At 41.4% G+C, this 16,478-nt stretch overlaps 1 protein-coding gene across 1 annotated transcript in view; it reads right to left on the bottom strand.

Annotated features, from left to right (window-relative positions):
• The window catches only part of LOC124019145 (protein-tyrosine kinase 2-beta-like), an 84,322-nt gene that overhangs the window by 16,202 nt on the left and 51,642 nt on the right, over positions 1-16,478 (bottom strand). The window contains exons 21-23 of the mRNA XM_046334523.1: positions 15,381-15,585; positions 15,180-15,288; positions 13,599-13,781 (exon numbers count right to left, since the gene is read on the bottom strand). Coding sequence (XP_046190479.1) covers positions 13,599-13,781; positions 15,180-15,288; positions 15,381-15,585 — 497 coding nt within the window. The remainder of the gene's footprint in view (positions 1-13,598; positions 13,782-15,179; positions 15,289-15,380; positions 15,586-16,478) is intronic.

Genomic DNA, 16,478 nt, shown 5'->3' with positions numbered 1-16,478 from the left:
AGTCTAGAGGGAAGTAGACTAGAACTAGAGAACTAGAGTCTAGAGGGAAGTAGACTAGAACTAGAGAACTAGTGTCTAGAGGGAAGTAGACTAGAACTAGAGTCTAGAGGGAAGTAGACTAGAACTAGAGAACTAGAGTCTAGAAGGAAGTAGACTAGAACTAGAGAACTAGAGTCTAGAGGGAAGTAGACTAGAACTAGAGAACTAGAGTCTAGAGGGGAAGTAGACTAGAACTAGAGAACTAGTGTCTAGAGGGAAGTAGACTAGAACTAGAGTCTAGAGGGAAGTAGACTAGAACTAGAGTCTAGAGGGAAGTAGACTAGAACTAGAGTCTAGAGGGAAGTAGACTAGAACTAGAGAACTAGAGTCTAGAGGAAGTAGACTAGAACTAGAGAACTAGAGTCTAGAAGGAAGTAGACTAGAACTAGAGTCTAGAGGGAAATAGACTAGAACTAGAGAACTAGAGTCTAGAGTGAAGTAGACTAGAACTAGAGAACTAGAGTCTAGAGGGAAGTAGACTAGAACTAGAGAACTAGAGTCTAGAGGGAAGTAGACTAGAACTAGAGCACTAGAGTCTAGAGGGAAGTAGACTAGAACTAGAGTCTAGAAGGAAGTAGACTAGAACTAGAGAACTAGAGTCTAGAGGGAAGTAGACTAGAACTAGAGAACTAGAGTCTAGAAGGAAGTAGACTAGAACTAGAGAACTAGAGTCTAGAGGGAAGTAGACTAGAACTAGAGAACTAGAGTCTAGAGGGAAGTAGACTAGAACTAGAGAACTAGAGTCTAGAAGGAAGTAGACTAGAACTAGAGAACTAGAGTCTAGAGGGAAGTAGACTAGAACTAGAGAACTAGTGTCTAGAAGGAAGTAGACTAGAACTAGAGTCTAGAAGGAAGTAGACTAGAACTAGAGAACTAGAGTCTAGAAGGAAGTAGACTAGAACTAGAGAACTAGTGTCTAGAGGGAAGTAGACTAGAACTAGAGAACTAGAGTCTAGAAGGAAGTAGACTAGAACTAGAGAACTAGAGTCTAGAGGGAAGTAGACTAGAACTAGAGAACTAGAGTCTAGAGGGAAGTAGACTAGAACTAGAGTCTAGAGGGAAGTAGACTAGAACTAGAGTCTAGAAGGAAGTAGACTAGAACTAGAGAACTAGAGTCTAGAGGGAAGTAGACTAGAACTAGAGTCTAGAGGGAAGTAGACTAGAACTAGAGAACTAGAGCCTAGAAGGAAGTAAACTAGAACTAGAGTCTAGAAGGAAGTAGACTAGAACTAGAGAACTAGAGTCTAGAGGGAAGTAGACTAGAACTAGAGCACTAGAGTCTAGAAGGAAGTAGACTAGAACTAGAGAACTAGAGTCTAGAGGGAAGTAGACTAGAACTAGAGAACTAGAGTCTAGAGGGAAGTAGACTAGAACTAGAGAACTAGAGCCTAGAAGTAAGTAGACTAGAACTAGAGAACTAGTGTCTAGAGGGAAGTAGACTAGAACACTAGAATCTAGAAGGAAGTAGACTAGAACTAGAGAACTAGAGTCTAGAGGGAAGTAGACTAGAACTAGAGAACTAGTGTCTAGAAGGAAGTAGACTAGAACTAGAGTCTAGAAAGAAGTAGACTAGAACTAGAGAACTAGTGTCTAGAGGGAAGTAGACTAGAACACTAGAATCTAGAAGGAAGTAGACTAGAACTAGAGAACTAGAGTCTAGAAGGAAGTAGACTAGAACTAGATAACTAGAGTCTAGAAGGAAGTAGACTAGAACTAGAGAACTAGAGTCTAGAGGGAAGTAGACTAGAACTAGAGAACTAGAGTCTAGAGGGAAGTAGACTAGAACTATAGAACTAGAGTCTAGAAGGAAGTAGACTAGAACTAGAGAACTAGAGTCTAGAGGGAAGTAGACTAGAACTAGAGAACTAGAGTCTAGAGGGAAGTAGACTAGAACTAGAGAACTAGAGTCTAGAGGGAAGTAGACTAGAACTAGAGTCTAGAGGGAAGTAGACTAGAACTAGAGTCTAGAGGGAAGTAGACTAGAACTAGAGAACTAGAGTCTAGAGGGAAGTAGACTAGAACTAGAGTCTAGAGGGAAGTAGACTAGAACTAGAGTCTAGAGGGAAGTAGACTAGAACTAGAGTCTAGAGTGAAGTAGACTAGAACTAGAGAACTAGAGTCTAGAAGGAAGTAGACTAGAACTAGAGAACTAGAGTCTAGAGGGAAGTAGACTAGAACTAGAGAACTAGAGTCTAGAAGGAAGTAGACTAGAACTAGAGCACTAGAGTCTAGAAGGAAGTAGACTAGAACTAGAGAACTAGAGTCTAGAGGGAAGTAGACTAGAACTAGACTAGAACTAGAGAACTAGAGTCTAGAGGAAGTAGACTAGAACTAGAGAACTAGAGCCTAGAAGTAAGTAGACTAGAACTAGAGCACTAGAGTCTAGAAGGAAGTAGACTAGAACTAGAGCACTAGAGTCTAGAAGGAAGTAGACTAGATCTAGAGAACTAGTGTCTAGAAGGAAGTAGACTAGAACTAGAGTCTAGAAAGAAGTATACTAGAACTAGAGAACTAGAGTCTAGAAGGAAGTAGACTAGAACTCGAGAACTAGAGTCTAGAGTGAAGTAGACTAGAACTAGAGTCTAGAAGGAAGTAGACTAGAACTAGAGAACTAGAGTCTAGAGGGAAGTAGACTAGAACTAGAGTCTAGAGGGAAGTAGACTAGAACTAGAGAACTAGAGCCTAGAAGGAAGTAAACTAGAACTAGAGTCTAGAAGGAAGTAGACTAGAACTAGAGAACTAGAGTCTAGAGGGAAGTAGACTAGAACTAGAGCACTAGAGTCTAGAAGGAAGTAGACTAGAACTAGAGAACCAGAGTCTAGAAGGAAGTAAACTAGAACTAGAGTCTAGAAGGAAGTTGACTATAACTCGAGAACTAGAGTCTAGAGGGAAGTAGACTAGAACTAGAGAACTAGAGTCTAGAGGGAAGTAGACTAGAACTAGAGAACTAGAGCCTAGAAGTAAGTAGACTAGAACTAGAGAACTAGAGTCTAGAGGGAAGAACTAGACTAGAACTAGAGAACTAGAGTCTAGAGGGAAGTAGACTAGAACTAGAGAACTAGAGTCTAGAGGGAAGTAGACTAGAACTAGAGAACTAGAGTCTAGAGGAAGTAGACTAGAACTAGAGAACTAGAGTCTAGAGGGAAGACTAGACTAGAAACTAGAGTCTAGAAGGAAGTAGAACTAGAGTCTAGAACTAGAACTAGAGAACTAGAGTCTAGAAGGAAGTAGACTAGAACACTAGAGTCTAGAAGTAAGTAGACTAGAACTAGAGAACTAGAGTCTAGAAGGAAGTAGACTAGAACTAGAGAACTAGTGTCTAGAAGGAAGTAGACTAGAACTAGAGAACTAGAGTCTAGAGGGAAGTAGACTAGAACTAGAGAACTAGAGCCTAGAAGTAAGTAGACTAGAACTAGAGAACTAGAGTCTAGAAGTAAGTAGACTAGAACTAGAGAACTAGAGTCTAGAAGGAAGTAGACTAGAACTAGAGAACTAGAGTCTAGAAGTAAGTAGACTAGAACTAGAGAACTAGAGTCTAGAGGGAAGTAGACTAGAACTAGAGAACTAGAGTCTAGAGGGAAGTAGACTAGAACTAGAGAACTAGAGTCTAGAAGGAAGTAGACTAGAACTAGAGTCTAGAAAGAAGTATACTAGAACTAGAGAACTAGTGTCTAGAAGGAAGTAGACTAGAACTAGAGAACTAGAGTCTAGAGGGAAGTAGACTAGAACTAGAGAACTAGTGTCTAGAAGGAAGTAAACTAGAACTAGAGTCTAGAAAGAAGTATACTAGAACTAGAGAACTAGAGTCTAGAAGGAAGTAGACTAGAACTAGAGAACTAGAGTCTAGAGGGAAGTAGACTAGAACTAGAGAACTAGTGTCTAGAAGGAAGTAGACTAGAACTAGAGTCTAGAAAGAAGTATACTAGAACTAGAGAACTAGAGTCTAGAAGGAAGTAGACTAGAACTACAGAACTAGTGTCTAGAAGGAAGTAGACTAGAACTAGAGAACTAGTGTCTAGAAGGAAGTAGACTAGAACTAGAGAACTAGAGTCTAGAAAGAAGTAGACTAGAACTAGAGAACTAGAGTCTAGAGGGAAGTAGACTAGAACTAGAGAACTAGAGTCTAGAGGGAAGTAGACTAGAACTAGAGTCTAGAGGGAAGTAGACTAGAACTAGAGTCTAGAGGGAAGTAGACTAGAACTAGAGTCTAGAGGGAAGTAGACTAGAACTAGAGTCTAGAGGGAAGTAGACTAGAACTAGAGAACTAGAGTCTAGAGGGAAGTAGACTAGAACTAGAGAACTAGAGTCTAGAAGGAAGTAGACTAGAACTAGAGAACTAGTGTCTAGAAGGAAGTAGACTAGAACTAGAGTCTAGAGGGAAATAGACTAGAACTAGAGAACTAGAGTCTAGAGTGAAGTAGACTAGAACTAGAGAACTAGAGTCTAGAGTGAAGTAGACTAGAACTAGAGAACTAGAGTCTAGAAGGAAGTAGACTAGAACTAGAGAACTAGTGTCTAGAGGGAAGTAGACTAGAACTAGAGAACTAGAGTCTAGAGGAAGTAGACTAGAACTAGAGAACTAGAGTCTAGAAGGAAGTAGACTAGAACTAGAGAACTAGAGTCTAGAAGGAAGTAGACTAGAACTAGAGAACCAGAGTCTAGAGGGAAGTAGACTAGAACTAGAGAACTAGAGTCTAGAAGGAAGTAGACTAGAACTAGAGAACTAGAGTCTAGAGGGAAGTAGACTAGAACTAGAGTCTAGAGGGAAGTAGACTAGAACTAGAGTCTAGAGGGAAGTAGACTAGAACTAGAGTCTAGAGGGAAGTAGACTAGAACTAGAGAACTAGAGTCTAGAGGGAAGTAGACTAGAACTAGAGTCTAGAGGGAAGTAGACTAGAACTAGAGTCTAGAGGGAAGTAGACTAGAACTAGAGTCTAGAGGGAAGTAGACTAGAACTAGAGTCTAGAGGGAAGTAGACTAGAACTAGAGTCTAGAGGGAAGTAGACTAGAACTAGAGAACTAGAGTCTAGAGGGAAGTAGACTAGAACTAGAGAACTAGAGTCTAGAAGGAAGTAGACTAGAACTAGAGTCTAGAGGGAAATAGACTAGAACTAGAGAACTAGAGTCTAGAGTGAAGTAGACTAGAACTAGAGAACTAGAGTCTAGAGGGGAAGTAGACTAGAACTAGAGAACTAGTGTCTAGAGGGAAGTAGACTAGAACTAGAGAACTAGAGTCTAGAGGGAAGTAGACTAGAACTAGAGCACTAGAGTCTAGAGGGAAGTAGACTAGAACTAGAGTCTAGAAGGAAGTAGACTAGAACTAGAGAACTAGAGTCTAGAGGGAAGTAGACTAGAACTAGAGAACTAGAGTCTAGAAGGAAGTAGACTAGAACTAGAGAACTAGAGTCTAGAGGGAAGTAGACTAGAACTAGAGAACTAGAGTCTAGAGGGAAGTAGACTAGAACTAGAGAACTAGAGTCTAGAAGGAAGTAGACTAGAACTAGAGAACTAGAGTCTAGAGGGAAGTAGACTAGAACTAGAGAACTAGTGTCTAGAAGGAAGTAGACTAGAACTAGAGTCTAGAAGGAAGTAGACTAGAACTAGAGAACTAGAGTCTAGAAGGAAGTAGACTAGAACTAGAGAACTAGTGTCTAGAGGGAAGTAGACTAGAACTAGAGTCTAGAGGGAAGTAGACTAGAACTAGAGAACTAGAGTCTAGAGGGAAGTAGACTAGAACTAGAGAACTAGAGTCTAGAAGGAAGTAGACTAGAACTAGAGAACTAGTGTCTAGAAGGAAGTAGACTAGAACTAGAGTCTAGAGGGAAATAGACTAGAACTAGAGAACTAGAGTCTAGAGTGAAGTAGACTAGAACTAGAGAACTAGAGTCTAGAGTGAAGTAGACTAGAACTAGAGAACTAGAGTCTAGAAGGAAGTAGACTAGAACTAGAGAACTAGTGTCTAGAGGGAAGTAGACTAGAACTAGAGAACTAGAGTCTAGAGGGAAGTAGACTAGAACTAGAGAACTAGAGTCTAGAAGGAAGTAGACTAGAACTAGAGAACTAGAGTCTAGAAGGAAGTAGACTAGAACTAGAGAACCAGAGTCTAGAGGGAAGTAGACTAGAACTAGAGAACTAGAGTCTAGAAGGAAGTAGACTAGAACTAGAGAACTAGAGTCTAGAGGGAAGTAGACTAGAACTAGAGTCTAGAGGGAAGTAGACTAGAACTAGAGTCTAGAGGGAAGTAGACTAGAACTAGAGTCTAGAGGGAAGTAGACTAGAACTAGAGAACTAGAGTCTAGAGGGAAGTAGACTAGAACTAGAGTCTAGAGGGAAGTAGACTAGAACTAGAGTCTAGAGGGAAGTAGACTAGAACTAGAGTCTAGAGGGAAGTAGACTAGAACTAGAGTCTAGAGGGAAGTAGACTAGAACTAGAGTCTAGAGGGAAGTAGACTAGAACTAGAGAACTAGAGTCTAGAGGGAAGTAGACTAGAACTAGAGAACTAGAGTCTAGAAGGAAGTAGACTAGAACTAGAGTCTAGAGGGAAATAGACTAGAACTAGAGAACTAGAGTCTAGAGTGAAGTAGACTAGAACTAGAGAACTAGAGTCTAGAGGGAAGTAGACTAGAACTAGAGAACTAGTGTCTAGAGGGAAGTAGACTAGAACTAGAGAACTAGAGTCTAGAGGGAAGTAGACTAGAACTAGAGCACTAGAGTCTAGAGGGAAGTAGACTAGAACTAGAGTCTAGAAGGAAGTAGACTAGAACTAGAGAACTAGAGTCTAGAGGGAAGTAGACTAGAACTAGAGAACTAGAGTCTAGAAGGAAGTAGACTAGAACTAGAGAACTAGAGTCTAGAGGGAAGTAGACTAGAACTAGAGAACTAGAGTCTAGAGGGAAGTAGACTAGAACTAGAGAACTAGAGTCTAGAAGGAAGTAGACTAGAACTAGAGAACTAGAGTCTAGAGGGAAGTAGACTAGAACTAGAGAACTAGTGTCTAGAAGGAAGTAGACTAGAACTAGAGTCTAGAAGGAAGTAGACTAGAACTAGAGAACTAGAGTCTAGAAGGAAGTAGACTAGAACTAGAGAACTAGTGTCTAGAGGGAAGTAGACTAGAACTAGAGAACTAGAGTCTAGAAGGAAGTAGACTAGAACTAGAGAACTAGTGTCTAGAGGGAAGTAGACTAGAACTAGAGAACTAGAGTCTAGAAGGAAGTAGACTAGAACTAGAGAACTAGAGTCTAGAGGGAAGTAGACTAGAACTAGAGAACTAGAGTCTAGAGGGAAGTAGACTAGAACTAGAGAACTAGTGTCTAGAGGGAAGTAGACTAGAACTAGAGAACTAGAGTCTAGAGGGAAGTAGACTAGAACTAGAGAACTAGAGTCTAGAGGGAAGTAGACTAGAACTAGAGTCTAGAGGGAAGTAGACTAGAACTAGAGAACTAGAGTCTAGAAGGAAGTAGACTAGAACTAGAGAACTAGAGTCTAGAGGGAAGTAGACTAGAACTAGAGAACTAGAGTCTAGAGGGAAGTAGACTAGAACTAGAGAACTAGTGTCTAGAGGGAAGTAGACTAGAACTAGAGTCTAGAGGGAAGTAGACTAGAACTAGAGAACTAGAGTCTAGAAGGAAGTAGACTAGAACTAGAGAACTAGAGTCTAGAGGGAAGTAGACTAGAACTAGAGAACTAGAGTCTAGAGGGAAGTAGACTAGAACTAGAGAACTAGTGTCTAGAGGGAAGTAGACTAGAACTAGAGTCTAGAGGGAAGTAGACTAGAACTAGAGTCTAGAGTGAAGTAGACTAGAACTAGAGTCTAGAGGGAAGTAGACTAGAACTAGAGAACTAGAGTCTAGAGGGAAGTAGACTAGAACTAGAGAACTAGAGTCTAGAAGGAAGTAGACTAGAACTAGAGTCTAGAGGGAAATAGACTAGAACTAGAGAACTAGAGTCTAGAGTGAAGTAGACTAGAACTAGAGAACTAGAGTCTAGAGGGAAGTAGACTAGAACTAGAGAACTAGAGTCTAGAGGGAAGTAGACTAGAACTAGAGCACTAGAGTCTAGAGGGAAGTAGACTAGAACTAGAGTCTAGAAGGAAGTAGACTAGAACTAGAGAACTAGAGTCTAGAGGGAAGTAGACTAGAACTAGAGAACTAGAGTCTAGAAGGAAGTAGACTAGAACTAGAGAACTAGAGTCTAGAGGGAAGTAGACTAGAACTAGAGAACTAGAGTCTAGAGGGAAGTAGACTAGAACTAGAGAACTAGAGTCTAGAAGGAAGTAGACTAGAACTAGAGAACTAGAGTCTAGAGGGAAGTAGACTAGAACTAGAGAACTAGTGTCTAGAAGGAAGTAGACTAGAACTAGAGTCTAGAAGGAAGTAGACTAGAACTAGAGAACTAGAGTCTAGAAGGAAGTAGACTAGAACTAGAGAACTAGTGTCTAGAGGGAAGTAGACTAGAACTAGAGAACTAGTGTCTAGAGGGAAGTAGACTAGAACTAGAGAACTAGAGTCTAGAAGGAAGTAGACTAGAACTAGAGAACTAGAGTCTAGAAGGAAGTAGACTAGAACTAGAGAACTAGAGTCTAGAAGGAAGTAGACTAGAACTAGAGAACTAGAGTCTAGAAGGAAGTAGACTAGAACTAGAGAACTAGTGTCTAGAAGGAAGTAGACTAGAACTAGAGTCTAGAGGGAAATAGACTAGAACTAGAGAACTAGAGTCTAGAGTGAAGTAGACTAGAACTAGAGAACTAGAGTCTAGAGTGAAGTAGACTAGAACTAGAGAACTAGAGTCTAGAAGGAAGTAGACTAGAACTAGAGAACTAGTGTCTAGAGGGAAGTAGACTAGAACTAGAGAACTAGAGTCTAGAGGGAAGTAGACTAGAACTAGAGAACTAGAGTCTAGAAGGAAGTAGACTAGAACTAGAGAACTAGAGTCTAGAAGGAAGTAGACTAGAACTAGAGAACCAGAGTCTAGAGGGAAGTAGACTAGAACTAGAGAACTAGAGTCTAGAAGGAAGTAGACTAGAACTAGAGAACTAGAGTCTAGAAGGAAGTAGACTAGAACTAGAGTCTAGAGGGAAGTAGACTAGAACTAGAGTCTAGAGGGAAGTAGACTAGAACTAGAGTCTAGAGGGAAGTAGACTAGAACTAGAGTCTAGAGGGAAGTAGACTAGAACTAGAGTCTAGAGGGAAGTAGACTAGAACTAGAGTCTAGAGGGAAGTAGACTAGAACTAGAGTCTAGAGGGAAGTAGACTAGAACTAGAGAACTAGAGTCTAGAGGGAAGTAGACTAGAACTAGAGAACTAGAGTCTAGAAGGAAGTAGACTAGAACTAGAGTCTAGAGGGAAATAGACTAGAACTAGAGAACTAGAGTCTAGAGTGAAGTAGACTAGAACTAGAGAACTAGAGTCTAGAGGGGAAGTAGACTAGAACTAGAGAACTAGTGTCTAGAGGGAAGTAGACTAGAACTAGAGAACTAGAGTCTAGAGGGAAGTAGACTAGAACTAGAGCACTAGAGTCTAGAGGGAAGTAGACTAGAACTAGAGTCTAGAAGGAAGTAGACTAGAACTAGAGAACTAGAGTCTAGAGGGAAGTAGACTAGAACTAGAGAACTAGAGTCTAGAAGGAAGTAGACTAGAACTAGAGAACTAGAGTCTAGAGGGAAGTAGACTAGAACTAGAGAACTAGAGTCTAGAGGGAAGTAGACTAGAACTAGAGAACTAGAGTCTAGAAGGAAGTAGACTAGAACTAGAGAACTAGAGTCTAGAGGGAAGTAGACTAGAACTAGAGAACTAGTGTCTAGAAGGAAGTAGACTAGAACTAGAGTCTAGAAGGAAGTAGACTAGAACTAGAGAACTAGAGTCTAGAAGGAAGTAGACTAGAACTAGAGAACTAGTGTCTAGAGGGAAGTAGACTAGAACTAGAGTCTAGAGGGAAGTAGACTAGAACTAGAGAACTAGAGTCTAGAGGGAAGTAGACTAGAACTAGAGAACTAGAGTCTAGAAGGAAGTAGACTAGAACTAGAGAACTAGTGTCTAGAAGGAAGTAGACTAGAACTAGAGTCTAGAGGGAAATAGACTAGAACTAGAGAACTAGAGTCTAGAGTGAAGTAGACTAGAACTAGAGAACTAGAGTCTAGAGGAAGTAGACTAGAACTAGAGAACTAGAGTCTAGAAGGAAGTAGACTAGAACTAGAGAACTAGTGTCTAGAGGGAAGTAGACTAGAACTAGAGAACTAGAGTCTAGAGGAAGTAGACTAGAACTAGAGAACTAGAGTCTAGAAGGAAGTAGACTAGAACTAGAGAACTAGAGTCTAGAAGGAAGTAGACTAGAACTAGAGAACCAGAGTCTAGAGGGAAGTAGACTAGAACTAGAGAACTAGAGTCTAGAAGGAAGTAGACTAGAACTAGAGAACTAGAGTCTAGAGGGAAGTAGACTAGAACTAGAGTCTAGAGGGAAGTAGACTAGAACTAGAGTCTAGAGGGAAGTAGACTAGAACTAGAGTCTAGAGGGAAGTAGACTAGAACTAGAGAACTAGAGTCTAGAGGGAAGTAGACTAGAACTAGAGTCTAGAGGGAAGTAGACTAGAACTAGAGTCTAGAGGGAAGTAGACTAGAACTAGAGTCTAGAGGGAAGTAGACTAGAACTAGAGTCTAGAGGGAAGTAGACTAGAACTAGAGTCTAGAGGGAAGTAGACTAGAACTAGAGAACTAGAGTCTAGAGGGAAGTAGACTAGAACTAGAGAACTAGAGTCTAGAAGGAAGTAGACTAGAACTAGAGTCTAGAGGGAAATAGACTAGAACTAGAGAACTAGAGTCTAGAGTGAAGTAGACTAGAACTAGAGAACTAGAGTCTAGAGGGAAGTAGACTAGAACTAGAGAACTAGTGTCTAGAGGGAAGTAGACTAGAACTAGAGAACTAGAGTCTAGAGGGAAGTAGACTAGAACTAGAGCACTAGAGTCTAGAGGGAAGTAGACTAGAACTAGAGTCTAGAAGGAAGTAGACTAGAACTAGAGAACTAGAGTCTAGAGGGAAGTAGACTAGAACTAGAGAACTAGAGTCTAGAAGGAAGTAGACTAGAACTAGAGAACTAGAGTCTAGAGGGAAGTAGACTAGAACTAGAGAACTAGAGTCTAGAGGGAAGTAGACTAGAACTAGAGAACTAGAGTCTAGAAGGAAGTAGACTAGAACTAGAGAACTAGAGTCTAGAGGAAGTAGACTAGAACTAGAGAACTAGTGTCTAGAAGGAAGTAGACTAGAACTAGAGTCTAGAAGGAAGTAGACTAGAACTAGAGAACTAGAGTCTAGAAGGAAGTAGACTAGAACTAGAGAACTAGTGTCTAGAGGGAAGTAGACTAGAACTAGAGAACTAGAGTCTAGAAGGAAGTAGACTAGAACTAGAGAACTAGTGTCTAGAGGGAAGTAGACTAGAACTAGAGAACTAGAGTCTAGAAGGAAGTAGACTAGAACTAGAGAACTAGAGTCTAGAGGGAAGTAGACTAGAACTAGAGAACTAGAGTCTAGAGGGAAGTAGACTAGAACTAGAGAACTAGTGTCTAGAGGGAAGTAGACTAGAACTAGAGAACTAGAGTCTAGAGGGAAGTAGACTAGAACTAGAGAACTAGAGTCTAGAGGGAAGTAGACTAGAACTAGAGTCTAGAGGGAAGTAGACTAGAACTAGAGAACTAGAGTCTAGAAGGAAGTAGACTAGAACTAGAGAACTAGAGTCTAGAGGGAAGTAGACTAGAACTAGAGAACTAGAGTCTAGAGGGAAGTAGACTAGAACTAGAGAACTAGTGTCTAGAGGGAAGTAGACTAGAACTAGAGTCTAGAGGGAAGTAGACTAGAACTAGAGAACTAGAGTCTAGAAGGAAGTAGACTAGAACTAGAGAACTAGAGTCTAGAGGGAAGTAGACTAGAACTAGAGAACTAGAGTCTAGAGGGAAGTAGACTAGAACTAGAGAACTAGTGTCTAGAGGGAAGTAGACTAGAACTAGAGTCTAGAGGGAAGTAGACTAGAACTAGAGTCTAGAGTGAAGTAGACTAGAACTAGAGTCTAGAGAGAAGTAGACTAGAACTAGAGAACTAGAGTCTAGAGGGAAGTAGACTAGAACTAGAGAACTAGAGTCTAGAAGGAAGTAGACTAGAACTAGAGTCTAGAGGGAAATAGACTAGAACTAGAGAACTAGAGTCTAGAGTGAAGTAGACTAGAACTAGAGAACTAGAGTCTAGAGGGAAGTAGACTAGAACTAGAGAACTAGAGTCTAGAGGGAAGTAGACTAGAACTAGAGCACTAGAGTCTAGAGGGAAGTAGACTAGAACTAGAGTCTAGAAGGAAGTAGACTAGAACTAGAGAACTAGAGTCTAGAGGGAAGTAGACTAGAACTAGAGAACTAGAGTCTAGAAGGAAGTAGACTAGAACTAGAGAACTAGAGTCTAGAGGGAAGTAGACTAGAACTAGAGAACTAGAGTCTAGAGGGAAGTAGACTAGAACTAGAGAACTAGAGTCTAGAAGGAAGTAGACTAGAACTAGAGAACTAGAGTCTAGAAGGAAGTAGACTAGAACTAGAGTCTAGAAGGAAGTAGACTAGAACTAGAGAACTAGAGTCTAGAAGGAAGTAGACTAGAACTAGAGAACTAGAGTCTAGAGGGAAGTAGACTAGAACTAGAGAACTAGAGTCTAGAGGGAAGTAGACTAGAACTAGAGTCTAGAGGGAAGTAGACTAGAACTAGAGAACTAGAGTCTAGAGGGAAGTAGACTAGAACTAGAGAACTAGAGTCTAGAGGGAAGTAGACTAGAACTAGAGTCTAGAGGGAAGTAGACTAGAACTAGAGAACTAGAGTCTAGAAGGAAGTAGACTAGAACTAGAGAACTAGAGTCTAGAGGGAACTAGACTAGAACTAGAGTCTAGAGGGAAGTAGACTAGAACTAGAGAACTAGAGTCTAGAGGGAAGTAGACTAGAACTAGAGAACTAGAGTCTAGAGGGAAGTAGACTAGAACTAGAGTCTAGAGGGAAGTAGACTAGAACTAGAGAACTAGAGTCTAGAAGGAAGTAGACTAGAACTAGAGAACTAGAGTCTAGAGGGAAGTAGACTAGAACTAGAGTCTAGAGGGAAGTAGACTAGAACTAGAGTCTAGAGGGAAGTAGACTAGAACTAGAGTCTAGAGGGAAGTAGACTAGAACTAGAGTCTAGAGGGAAGTAGACTAGAACTAGAGTCTAGAGGGAAGTAGACTAGAACTAGAGTCTAGAGGGAAGTAGACTAGAACTAGAGTCTAGAGGGAAGTAGACTAGAACTAGAGTCTAGAGGGAAGTAGACTAGAACTAGAGTCTAGAGGGAAGTAGACTAGAACTAGAGTCTAGAGGGAAGTAGACTAGAACTAGAGTCTAGAGGGAAGTAGACTAGAACTAGAGTCTAGAAGGAAGTAGACTAGAACTAGAGAACTAGAGTCTAGAAGGAAGTAGACTAGAACTAGAGAACTAGAGTCTAGAAGGAAGTAGACTAGAACTAGACTAGAACTAGAAAACTAGAGTCTAGAAGGAAGTAAACTAGAGTCTCACCCCCATGCTGCATCGTCGTGGAGACATCATGGGCACGACCACTGTGTTGCTCCTAGAGTCTACAACAGTGGTGTATTCACAGGGACTGACCAGGTCTGGAGAGCTGGCACACAGGGCCTCATTCAGCTGAACGTGCAGGCCAATATTGTTACCAAAACGACCCCCAGGTTTCATCCTGGAGGGCTAGAAACACAGGGACAGAAAGGTTGAGTAACTTATATGCTAATTCTAACAACGCCATGACAAAAAACAATGATGCTGAAGGTGTGTGTGTTTGTGTGTGTGTGTGTGTGTGTGTGTGTGTGTGTGTGTGTGTGTGTGTGTGTGTGTGTGTGTGTGTGTGTGTGTGTGTGTGTGTGTGTGTGTGTGTGTGTGTGTGTGTGTGTGTGTGTGTGTGTGTGCGTGTGTGTGTGTGTGTGTGTGCGTGCGTGCGTGCGTGCGTGTGTGTGTGTGTGTGTGTGTAACAAATGGGGACATTTTATTAGTCCCCACGAGGTCAAATGCTATTTCTAGGGGGTTTAGGCTTAAGGTTAGAATTAGTGTTAGAATTAGAATTACATTAAGGGTGAGGATCTAGGGTTAGGAGCTAGGGTTAGGATCTATGGTCAGGAGCTAGGGTTAGGGTTAGAATTCCGTTAAGGGTTAGGGTTAGGATCTACGGTTAGGAGCTAGGGTTAGGGTTAGAATTACATTAAGGGTTAGGGTTAGGATCTAGGGTTAGGAGCTAGGGTTAGGATCTAGGGTCAGGAGCTAGGGTTAGGGTTAGAATTCCGTTAAGGGTTAGGGTTAGAATCTACGGTTAGGAGCTAGGGTTAGGGTTAGAATTACATTAAGGGTTAGGGTTAGGAGCTAGGGTTAGGAGCTAGGGTTAGGATCTAGGGTCAGGAGCTAGGGTTAGGGTTAGAATTCCGTTAAGGGTTAGGGTTAGGATCTACGGTTAGGAGCTAGGGTTAGGGTTAGAATTACATTAAGGGTTAGGATCTAGGGTTAGGAGCTAGGGTTAGGATCTAGGGTCAGGAGCTAGGGTTAGGGTTAGAATTCCGTTAAGGGTTAGGGTTAGAATCTACGGTTAGGAGCTAGGGTTAGGGTTAGAATTACGTTAAGGGTTAGGAGCTATGGTTAGGATCTAGGGTTAGGGTTAGAATTACATTAAGGGTTAGGAGCTCGGGTTAGGAGCTAGGGTTATGGTTAGAATTACGTTAAGGGTTAGGATCTAGGGTTAGAATTACATTAAGCGTTAAGGTTAGGATCTAGGGTTAGAAGCTAGGTTTAGTTTTAGTGTTAAGAGCTCGGGTTAGGATTAAGGTGAAGGTTAGGTTTTTGGTTAAGGTTAGGGGTTAGTGAAAATAGGATTTTGAATGGGACTGAATTGTGTCCCCACAAGGCTAACTGTATAAGTGTGTGTGTGTGTGTGTGTGTGTGTGTGTGTGTGTGTGTGTGTGTGTGTGTGTGTGTGTGTGTGTGTGTGTGTGTGTGTGTGTGTGTGTGTGTGTGTGTGTGTGTGTGTGTGTGTGTGTGTGTGTGTGTGTGTGTGTGTGTGTGTGTGTGTGTGTGTGTGTGATCAAGAAGACAGGATACTACCTTAGGAGGAGGTTCGTTGAATTTGAACTTGGTGTCAAAGAACTTGATGGGGCGTTTTCTGTCCCTCTCTCGCTCTGCCTCCTGCTCCTTCTCCATCTGCTGGACGTCACTGTGAAAAGAAAAAGTACATATTTAACAACCACGACCATATTCAAATCTGATGTCAGAACATAGCCAAGCCAGGCCAATGGCAGTCAGTACCTGATCTTAACGACCAGCTCTGTGAAAGAGGGTCTCTCGCGGGGGTTGTAGGACCAGCAGCGTGTCATGAGGGAGTAGAGGGCAGGAGGGCAGTCGTCAGGTTTGGGTAGTCGGATGCCTTGCTCCAGCTGGATGATGACGTCACGGTTCTCCAACCAGAAGAAAGGCTGCTGCCCTCGACTCAGGATCTCCCAAATACACACCGCTATGGAGAGGGAGAGAGAGAGAGAGAGAGAGAGAGAGAGAGAGAGAGAGAGAGAGAGAGAGAGAGAGAGAGAGAGAGAGAGAGAGAGAGAGAGAGAGAGAGAGAGAGAGAGAGAGAGAGAGAGAGAGAGAGAGAGAGAGAGAGAGAGAGAGAGAGAGAGAGAGAGAGAGAGAGAGACACACAGAGAGAGAGAGAGAGAGCAGCTGGTAAAATGATGAGCTCCTAATATCTAGTATTTTCTATCATATTTCAAATGATTTAGAGGAAGAGTACATTTGAGAAAAATAAGTGAGTGAAAGATAAAGGAAGTAGGACTAAGAATATAACTTCAGAAGAAGAGAATACCTCATCAGTAAACAACTGTTATCCTCATAACTCAACTGGATAGCTAACAAGCTAACAGTTGTTTACCACGTTGCTAGGGAGTTGCTAAGACAGTTTCTAGCTACCTGCAGTTAGCAACAAAAAAAACCTAGTGATCAAATAACTAAAAGGACAATCAAAAATGACAAAAGGGACTGGAAAACAAGTATCTATCTAAACTTACACAAGCAAGATAAAACATTTCAGACAGGAAAACAAGAAAGGTACGCTATGTTTACGTTTAAAAACACCTAGCTACAGTCAGCTGTTATATCTCCTGTATCCAGCGGTAATCAACTATGATGGATACATTTACAAGCTCCAAGCTCAGCAACCTTGCAATCCAACATGCAAAAGGTATTACCAGTAAAGCAAAGGTTTTAATAAAAGAGACCCTAACAGCAGATTTTATGCAACAAAAAGACAAAGAAAATCAAGGTGGGATCTTCTCTTTTTACTGAACGTCCAAATGCTTGGCATGCAGTCCTGCACCAGGTAAACAAACATCTTGTGAAAAAAAGAGAGCCGCG

The sequence above is a fragment of the Oncorhynchus gorbuscha genome, unplaced genomic scaffold (assembly GCF_021184085.1).
Source record: "Oncorhynchus gorbuscha isolate QuinsamMale2020 ecotype Even-year unplaced genomic scaffold, OgorEven_v1.0 Un_scaffold_71:::fragment_2:::debris, whole genome shotgun sequence".
NCBI lineage: Eukaryota > Metazoa > Chordata > Actinopteri > Salmoniformes > Salmonidae > Oncorhynchus > Oncorhynchus gorbuscha.
The sequence above is the reverse complement of the archived record's forward strand: the minus strand, read 5'-3'. Positions and strand labels throughout refer to the sequence as shown.